The 10,228-nt window shown below is 60.1% G+C and overlaps 1 protein-coding gene across 3 annotated transcripts in view; it reads right to left on the minus strand.

Moving 5' to 3' along the window:
• Positions 1-10,228, minus strand: part of CCDC85C (coiled-coil domain containing 85C) — an 83,491-nt gene that overhangs the window by 15,733 nt on the left and 57,530 nt on the right. For all 3 annotated transcript variants that reach the window (XM_036842583.1, XM_036842585.1, XM_036842584.1), the window contains exon 2: positions 5,549-5,622. In XM_036842583.1, coding sequence (XP_036698478.1) covers positions 5,549-5,622 — 74 coding nt within the window. The remainder of the gene's footprint in view (positions 1-5,548; positions 5,623-10,228) is intronic.

Here is a 10,228-nt window from a genome sequence, read left to right on the forward strand (position 1 = left end):
ACCTGAGGCACAGAGAGGTTAACCCACTGGCCCAATGCCACCCAGCTGGTAAGTGGCACTTTGGGGATTGGAACCAGGCCCTCTGGCTCTGGGGTTGGCCTCTTACCATCCTGACCACCCAGTGTGTGGCTCACGGTGGACACTGGTTAAGCCTCGGGCATAGGGGACAGAGGCAGAATTCCTAGTCTCTCTTCCTGCCCACGTTGCTAGACTGACCATCTGCTTGGATGATGGAAAGAGGCAGTTCCCTCCCTGGCTGAGGAAGAGGCTGGACTAAGGTTCTAAGGTTCTGCTAATGAAGCAGATGAAGCCCTCCGGAGACCACATCACTCATGACAGAAGGGGCGGGGACATGACAGCCAACCCCGGACACCAAACGGGCGAAGCAGGGATGGCCCAGAGCCTGTCAACAAGGCAGCACGTCACAGAAGATACCAGTGAGCAGAACTGCCACCACAGACATACCACGAGGCCAGCACCTCCGCAGGGCTTGGGCAAGGGGACCAACCAACCAAAACAACCCTCCGTGGGGATGCGGGAAACAGTACTGAGGTGTCAGCAACGGGCTCAGATAGTAGCAGACTGTTCCTCAGTCCCAAGGCCTGGATGGTTCGAAACTCAGACAAAAGGCAAAAAGGAGCAGTCCATCAGGGACCAAGCCCGGCTGAATGGGTGTGATCTGCCAGACCTTGAAAAATCCCAGGCTCCCAAGACCAGGAAAAGGAGAGAAGGGCAAGCACTGCCCGGGCGCCCCCAGCTTCCAGTCAGTGCTGTAGCAGGCGTCACCACCATCCCTGTCTTACAGGTGAGGAAACCAGGCACCGGGACATAAGGTATCTTACCTAAAGCCACACAGCCGGTGAGTGGTGGAGCAGGGATTATCTGAATCCAGACTCCTCCGGGGCTCAAACCCACTTTCTTATACCATCAGGCCAACAACACCATTGCTACAGGTTGAATTGTGTCCCAGTCAGATTCATATGCTGACCTGTTGACCCCATGCTCCCCAGAACTGTGAGACAACACATTCAATACATTTCAGTTGCTTAAGCCCCTTCTCCACGCACCCCCCTCCGCCAAAGTGCGTGGTTCTTTGTTACGGCAGCTCTAGCAAACTAATACAGTCACCTGTCCCAGGAAATCCTCCTCCACCCAGGCCTCAGTTTCCCCATCCATGCTTGGTGTAAATCCTGGGGTCACTTCCAACCTGAGTGTACCGTGACCCTGTGTGGCATGGCAGGATGGGAAGAGCGGGCACAGGGGCCAGGAGGAGGGGGGCCGGCTGGGGCCGGTCACAGCCGCGGGCCTGGACCACTGCCTCCTCTTCCCCAGATGGCCGCCCACTCTTGCCCAACCTGCTTCTTGCTCTTTTGTGAAGCTGGCTTCTGGGCACATGTGGAGCCTTCATTGATCAGCCCAGCAGGGAAGTGAATGGAGGGAACCACAGAGCGGAGGCCCCCGTGTCAATTACAGCCCGGCTAAGCACAGAATCCACGGGAAAAATCATATCACATACTGGGCTCCAGGTGAATCACTGCAGAGGAAGCAGCTGTGTTGATGAAATTTTAAAGCCGACATGAGAAAGAAAATATGAACTGCAATACAGTAATTTAGCCTGTGAACACTGGCACATTTTTAATTAAAGCTGTTTTGGAGTTAAATAGAGGCCGTGGAGGGAGAGGGTGGGCAGTGGGGAACGGGAATCCACAGAGGCTCTCTGGCCTCCCACCCAAACCCCAAAGCCATGTCACCCGAAGATAGTTAAAAGAATAACATTGCTCTCCCCTGCTTTTCGCCAAAGGCAGATTTTCCACTTTGCACAGAGCTGGAGGTTTCTGTGCAATTTGATTTCACTGAAAAGATATAGGTGCCAGAATCATAAAATCTCACAAGCTAGAGCCCATGAGACCGTGGCCAGAATCCCACCCATGGCAGCGATCTCCTTCTTCAATATGCCCAAACATGGTCATCCATCTCCCCCATCCATCCATCCACACTTGATTACCTCCAAAGATGGTACACTCACTACCTTATGAAGCTGCTCTCCCTGAGTTAAGCAGACCTTCCTTATTCTGGGCAAGAACCAGCCTCCCCTCCCGGCCTGGGAGACCAGGTGTGTGCAGCCAGGGTTCCCCAAGATGCATCCACCAAGTCCAGCTGGGCATTGAGACACAGATGTGACCACTGAGACCCAGCAGCCCAGTCCTTGAATACCTAACAGTCCAGCAGGGGTCGGGGCCAGGCTTCACAAGGAGAATCCCAATACCCCATCAGCAAGAGAGGGCAGCCTATGGGGCTGAGAGAGCCCAGAGCAAGTGCCGGGCCACCTGGGGGTGGCTGGGGAAGGCTACTGGCAGGAGGCCAGGAGGAAGGAGGCTAAGGAAACCCCATCTTCCCTGGACCCCATCAAAATAAGACCAGTACTCTACTTGTGGGCTGAGCCCTGCCCACGGAGTTCTCCCCACTTCCACTGTCCTCCACAGCCCTCCTGTATACATGAGCCTGCTGGCCAAGACAAGGAGGCAGCACAAGAGTGCCCCCTGGGGGTAGGCCTCTGCCTGGACACCACTGTACCCCCGGGCCATGCACACAGCAGGTGATCAGTTACACATGGAGTGAGTGAGTGAGTGCCCATTTTACAGGTAAGCAAACAGAGGCCAGGGGAGAGGAAGTGGCTCAAGGGTCCTCATAAAGCTGATGCCACCTGAGCCACCCTAGGAACCCAAAGGCAGGCAAGGTATCAACTGCTGCCAGGAAGCCCTGAGCAGGCCAGAAGCAGCCCTTCTCTCACTGTTTCTCACATCTCCTGCGTGGCTCAGAACAGCAAAGCCCTCCTCCAGGGCACCCACCCACCCTCAAGGCCAAGCCCTGGTGGCAGCAGGTGGCAGGGGCAACAGGAGCCCCGCCCATGACCCTGGAGATGCCCTGCCCACACCCTGGCCCCTGGGTGCTTTTGCATACTGTAGGTTGAGGGTTGGCCCTCGGCTGAAGCAAGGGGACCAGAGCAGGTGGGTATGCAGTGCCCTGGGGGGCCAAGGCCCCAGCACCACACGGCTGCCCCCTTCTCGGGATGCTGGGTATGGCCCTGACACCACTCGCTGGAAGACCCTGGGCAAGACCCCCACCCGCCAGCAGCGTCCTCGTGAGGAAGAGACAAGGACAGGACCCAGGTGCCCCCCCCATGACACACACAAGCACCCACGGCTATCACCAGAGCAGCTCAGCCTCACAAGGCTTCATCTGGGGAGAAAGAAAAGTCTCCTAAAGAAACAAGAAATTTGGAACACGGGCACACTGGATGGTCTCTGAGTTCCCAGCACTTCTCCTGTACTAGCGAGGAGCCGGGCGAAAGCATGCTCTTGTCCCTAAAGCCCAATCTGCCTGAAGTCAGCAAGCCTGGGCCCAGGCGAGAGGTCGCGCCCCCATCTGATGGATGTGTTTCCGGAGAGCCTGGCGTGGGTACAGGTCGGGGACAGAACCCCACTGCTGCTGCCTCCGGGACAAGGACAAGGTCACCAGTCCGACCCCTGGGAGCGGGTCAGAGCAGGCTTGGCGGGGAGGGACCAGGCAGAGAAACCCCCTGCCCAGGTGGTGGCCGCACCCCTGATGCTCCAGACACAGGGCCCCGTCAACCTCCACCTCTGCACGTGTGGGCACGGGGCAAGTGGGCACAGCGATGGGGGGCTCCCTTATGAGCCCAGGGGCCTCCCAGAGGGAGGAGGAAGAGGAAGGACTGCCACTCTGCGGCCTGAGCGTGTGCAGCTTTTGCACAAGTCCACGGTCAAGTCTACCATGTGGAACTGGGGGCATATTCACGGTGGGACAATGTGGCCTAGGAGAGCAGGGGCCACAGGAACACTTCTGTCCTTGTCCTTGGAAACAGGACCACAAGCCATGCCCTGGCTGCACTGCAGAACAGCACTGCAAATGGCATCCCAAATTTGGGGTCCAAGCTCTCAACCTGCTTCTCCCCAGAAGCAGTGACACAAAGAAGAGCTGGACTGGGGCAGACTCACAAGGCTGCTGACTCCCCTGGTCGGAGGCTCCCACTGCCAGAGCGAGGTGCTGGCCTTCATCCTGCTGTACAGTGGCTGAAGTGAGTGACTTGCTCCCCTACTTGCTGGACGGGAACCAGCTCCAGAGCAAAGGCCCCCAAGTCCTGAGGCTGCCCTCCCCCATCACCTCTGCCTACAGCTCCTGCAGCCCGCCCCACACACCCTCCTTGGCAACCAGGACAAGCCCACATGGAGTGTGCAGGTCTAAGGAGCCCTAGCCCACAGCCAGGCGAGGCCCCAGCCCCTCCCTGCCCTTGCCAGCCCCAAGGAGCCAGCATATCTTGTAGCCAGGCCCTTCCAGCACCTTACAAATGACACATTTTGTTTGAAAACAAGCCTTGCAGTTCAGTGCCTGGCTATGCGCCTGACACAGTGCGGTGGCCGTGGGATGTGGGGGAGCAAAGACCCAAATGTGAACCACATACTCTGCAGAGTCCTGCCGAGCTAGGGGGAATTTCCAGCAGCCCACGTGAGGCGAGAGGTGGGATGGCAGTCGTCGGGCTGCACTTGGGGCTGTGAGCACCCCAGCCGCCGCCCAGCGCGCAGAGAGGGTGTCTGAGCGGGGCAGTGGCGCCAAGCCCACTGGTCGCCTAGCAACGAGGCCAGGCAGCTGAGCCCTCCCTGGGGCTGGTTCCCAGAGAAACGCTCTGGGCATCCTGGCCGGCCACTTATGGGCCAGCAGATGTGGCAGGGGAGAGGGATACTGAGATGAAGTCAGGGATGAGTACAAGGGAGAAAGAGGCTGGAGGGTCAGCTGAGGCAGCTGACCCCAGACACCCCGACCGACCGGGCTGATCACAGCCCCCCATCACCACGCTGCCAACAGCAGGAAAGGCCCCTCGTCCCGGCAGCCATGCCCCCTCCACGCTCCAGCCGCGCTCGGCAAGGGCACAGACGCCTACCCGCCATCTCTCATCCTGCACCACCTCCTCCCCGCACTGACCCCATCACCCATCTCTAACCCGCCGTCCCTGTGCTGGGGACAGGCCAGGGACGGGCCGAGGACGAGGCCTGGCCTCATCTGTCTGTGGACTCAGGCCAGGCAGGAGGGAGGAGGGCAGACCCCAGCCCAGAGAGAAACTGGCACGGCAGGGGCAGGGAAGTTTCCATGTGGGTCTGAGCGGGGACGGGCCAGCCCGCCTCTTAGGCCTTGATACGCCCATCCAAAGGGCAAAGCAGTCCATTTCTTCAGCACTTATGTGTGTGTTCCGCGCCATCTCTGGGACGGGCCCAGCACCAGCCCCCAAGGAGCTCGCAGACCACTGCGGGGACAGACAGGGAAAGGCTGTGATGGAGGGAAGGCAGGTGGCTGTCCTCAGCCAGGTGTCCCAGGAGGTGACTCCGGGCAGGAGTCGGGGGCAGGTGGAAGGTTAGGGGTGGGAAGGGGGAAGGGAACCCCAGGCGCGCTGGGGCGAGGGTTAGGCCCTGGAGTGGTGGGTGGCAGCAGGGCCTGCGCTGGCCCTCAGGGTGGGGTTGGCCCACAGCCGGCCTACCTGTGCCAGGAGCTTGTCACCCTCCAGCAGCTTCACCTTGGTCTCCAGCTGCCTGATGTAGGTGGACGAGGGATCTGTAATGACACAAAGGGGGCATGTCACCCGTCAGCAGACTGTATCCAACAGGAGGGCCCACCCTCCCCTGGGCCCCCTCCGGTGGGCCTCTGAGCCCAGGTTTCCCTGACCTGCAGAAAGGGGATGAGAGGTTCCCTCACCAGCTTGTCCTGGGCTGACTCCTTCAGCTTCCACAATGCTTTAGGTCCAAAGAGAGTTCTCACAAACGCTCCCCTGATGGGACTCTCACCCAGGGGCAGCCCACCCCATGGCCCAGGGTCCAGGGAGGCCCTCCCCTGCTCGGGGGAAAACTGAGGCCCCGAGCATGCCAAGTCAGCATCTGGGCTTCCTCCGCTCCATCCTGCCTGACGCACAGAACTTCTACAAGCGATTTGTTTGGGAGGCTGCATAATGCAGATAACCCACCACCTCTCCTGCAGTCAGGGGCCAGTGAGACACCCCCAACCACACGCCCCCAGTTCCTGAACGCGGAGGGGGTGAAATCCACCTTCCTTCACCACGCTGACCGCGCTGCACAATCACATCAGAAGCGGGAGAGGGACCTCCCCGGTGGCGCGGCAGTTAAGAATCCGCCTGCCAAGGCAGGGGACACGGGTTCGAGCCCTGGTCCAGGAAGATCCCACATGCCACGGAGCAACTAAGCCCCTGTGCCACAACTACTGAGCCCGCGCTCTAGAGCCCATGAGCCACAACTACTGAGCCTGAGTGCCACAACTACTGAAGCCCGCGCGCCTAGGGCCCGTGCTCCGCAAAAAGAGAAGCCTCCGCTCGCCGCAACTAGAGAAAGCCCACATGCAGCAACGAAGGCCCAACGCAGCCAAAATATAAGCTAACTAATTAATTAATTAATTTTTAAAAACCACCTTAAAGCATCCTGTCTCTATTAAAAGAAAAGGAAGCGGGAGAAATTCCGCCACCCTGGCTACCCACAGCCCTGGTCCTACCTCCCCACTGGGCTGGAAATCAGCTCAGAGGAGAAAACTAAGGACTAACTCACTCCAGGCCAGGACAAGGAAGCCTGCCTGGGTGGAGGCCAAGGGTGACATGGGGCAGAGAGGGCAAGGGGAGGGAGGCAGAACACGGGACAGGGAAGGTTAACACAGGGTAGGGTAGGCAAGGGGACCAAAGAGTCACAGCAGGTGCCCGTGCCGAGGGAGGAAAGGTGGGTCTGAGCACCTCTGTGACAGCATGGGGTACCTCCCCCAGGAGGTCTGCTGCCACCTGCTAAGGGACGGCTATGCGCCTCTCACCCACACGAGCGCCCGGCCAGAGGCCACACAGCCCGGACGCCAGCCTGGACCCTGCCCACCCCTGGGCTGGTCTGCTGCTCCTGCTGTACCCACCGGCCCCGACCCCCAACAGGACTCAGGGTCTTCGCAGATCACACCACCGGCCCTTCATCGCAGAAGGCACCAGACCTTCGACCAAAGCCAGCTCCCTAATGCCCCACACCACTGCCCCCCCGGGGGGGCCTTTAACCTTCCCTGGTGGGCAAAGGGGGCTGAGGCGCAGCCAGAGGACAAGCTGGAACCGCCATCAACCGTGCCAGCACGGCCAGCATGACCGCGGACGAGCCCTGGGCCCTCAGGGTCCTGGTGCATGACGCGGACGCTGTGCCCCTCCCCGACAGAGCCTGCCGGCAGAGGAGGAGCCCACGGGCGCCCTGTGAGGATGGGGCGGCCAGTGGCCCCCTCCCCAGGGCCCGACCCCCCCGCGCTGGAGCCTGGCCCAGGCTTCATGAGCTTCTGCCCATCAGCAGTGCTCAGCTGTTGCCTCTGACGCGCCCCCAGTTACAGGAGGTGCCCGTGTGCCCCTTGACCTGCCCGCTGTGGGTCACTCTGTTCCCCAAGCATACCCTCAGGAGCCTTGTCTCCCCAGCCCTGGACCAGGCCCAGGAGCCCTCAGCCCCGCCCTGGGCAGGAATGGGGGGCGGCCCACCCCGCCCCAATTACATAACCAACTCCTCCCCGCTGCTCTGCCAGTCACCCCTCGGGAATGCGGAGCCCTCTGGAGAGGAAGAAGGTCACTGGCCAGCCCACTCCCCCTCACTCCCAGGGAGACCCTGGTAACCACAGGGCAGCTCGGAGCCCCGCTGTGTGACCTGGAGAGGTGCAATGGCTTCTTTATACACACACGGGGCAGTGGAGGGGCAGGGTGGGGGGACTGGGCCCCGGGCGGTGACTCCAGAGGCTTCCCTGTGCCCAGGGCCCGGGCAGGGGACCCTCAGCAGTCACTACGGTTCACGCCCCATACTGGTCCCCGGCCTCGGTTTACCCGTCAATCAGCCCAAACTAACCAGCAGTTCCCACATCGCATCTGCACCCACCCTCACGAACAGGCCTGACGGGAAGGGCCTCAGTGTTCCAGGGGTGCTGGGCCCTCTGAGCAGGGGGACGGAGATGGGGTGCAGCTTGGGCTCCCCAATCCTCTGTGCCCTCCACCTGCTGCCGGCAGGAGGGTTCCCTGGAACACCACTCGGGAAACAGCAGATAAGGGAAACGCCAAAGGCCCTCCCAGCTCCCTCAACCTTACGTTAAAACAACCACTGACCCCTATGTGGTCCCCCTCTGGGTGGGGTCGGTGGGGGAGGGAAGGTCCCCCCCATCCACCCCGTGTGATGCATGGCAGCCCCTGCACCTGGCGCCTCCTTGAAGGCTCGCAGGGGCCAAAAGGCATCGTCCCTGTTTTCCAGACGAGGAGGCCACAAGGAACAGTGTCCCTACTTGCTGGCGGGTGAGCAGGGGGGCCCAGGGCCCAGACTTCCAGACCCTCTCCCCACCACCCAGGCCCACTCCCATAGGTCAGTGCTCAGGACCCCAAACGTCCGGCCACTCTGAAAGGAGCTGACAGCACCGCACCATTGTGAGAAGCCGGCAGAGGTCCCCAGTGAGACGTGGCTCTTGGTCAAGCATCTCCCCCGGACGCCCCACTACTGCCCAACCCTCGGGCACGGCCGCAAGCCAGGTCCCCTGCTCACCGCCGCCCCACCAGGGGATGTGCTGCCAGGCACAGCCCTGAAGTCAGGAGAAGGACCAGCCACTTGCGTGTGACCAACGACCTGAGTCAGGTCACTAACTCTCACGCTGCCCTGTACGGTCACAGAGCCATCCTGAAGGCGGGCACACCGCCCGCCCGTGGTCTCCTGGCTATGGCGGCGATTTTGTGTCCCTCTGCCATTCCGATGGGCTGAGCCAGGAGCTCCCAGCCCTTCCCTTCTCTGTCAGACTGCCGCTGGAGTCATGGCCTGGGTGGGAGTCAGCAGACGTGCCGACCAGCTCAGCGCCCGCCCTGGGCAGCAGGCGGGCCCGGCACACCGCTGCTCCACAGCCCAACGCCCACTTCCCAGGATGGCAGTCAGGAAGAATGGGCGGCGACAGAGCCAGCGCCACGAGAAGGGACACAGGCCATCGCTCGTCCCACAAACCACAGGCCGCGTCCATGGCCCCAGACCAAGGAACCACTCCGCTCAGCCCATCTGTCTGGGTTCGCCCCAAACCCCAAGAGGCTGCAGAGGATGAACTACACTTCAGACATCAAGGTTTGTCGGGTTTTTCTTTTGAATTTCAAAAGAACAATGTGAGAAACTGAAAATATCTTTAAATCACCCAGTGCTCCCAATGGAACGTATCCTAAGGAATTAATTCCAATCGTGAAGAATGCAGACGGTGTTACAGTGATCAAAACTGGAAACAACTATTTGTCCAACAACAGCAGAGAGTTTATACCCTTGTCGTCACTCAGATGACGTTTAGGAGAGTTTCTCTCCTCAACGATACAGAAAAACACTTAAACGCCAGTGAAAAGAACTGGACACAAAACTACACGTAGAATTGCTGTTATGTTTAAAAATATCCATGTATTGAAATAGAAATCCAGGAACGAGGCAGCACACAGAAATACCGACCGTGGTGTTGCTCACGAGGAGAAGGGTGACTATTTATTCACACTGTTTCTTGTTAATTTTCAAATAATCTCCTTTTAGAATAGGGAGAAACCTTTCTTCATAAAAAAGGAGGAGGGACTAAACGACTGTACCTTCACATCGCAGAGTCCCCCGTCAAGGGAAACAGAAGCGGGGCCCAGAGGACGGCGTGGAAAGTGGGCCCCATCGGTCACCCTCTGCCCACTGCCCCCAGCTCTGCTCTGGGGGCCTTTTCCGAGGCCCAGGCTCAGCCCCGAGCCTGCCCAATCCTGCAGAGTTTAACAGGCTATGAGGCCGCCTCCGCAAAGTCCCAGATAAGCCTCCCCTGCCACACGGGACCCCGTCCCCACTGCCCCTACCCTCAGCTCCCCAAGCCAGGCCCTGCATGCTGCCAGGAGCCAGGGAGCCGGACATCTGGTCACCTGGGGGTCAGAGCAGGTGCCCTGCAGTGGGGAAGAGTGAGAGCTAGGTGGACCCTCACGTCGGGGTTGGTGGGAGGGGGGAGAGCAGGAGGGCAGGGGACGCCAGGAAGGGCCTGGCTCCCTGGGAGGACGATCCTTCCCAGCAGCCTCGGGCAACTCACAATCCCACGGGGCGCCTCCGTGCCCCGGCCTCTTGGAGACAAGCGTGTAATTAAATTAATTCCAGGTTTGCAGTAACAAGGAGTAGAGCCAGCAGGGAGG

Source organism: Balaenoptera musculus, chromosome 2, assembly GCF_009873245.2.
Source record: "Balaenoptera musculus isolate JJ_BM4_2016_0621 chromosome 2, mBalMus1.pri.v3, whole genome shotgun sequence".
NCBI lineage: Eukaryota > Metazoa > Chordata > Mammalia > Artiodactyla > Balaenopteridae > Balaenoptera > Balaenoptera musculus.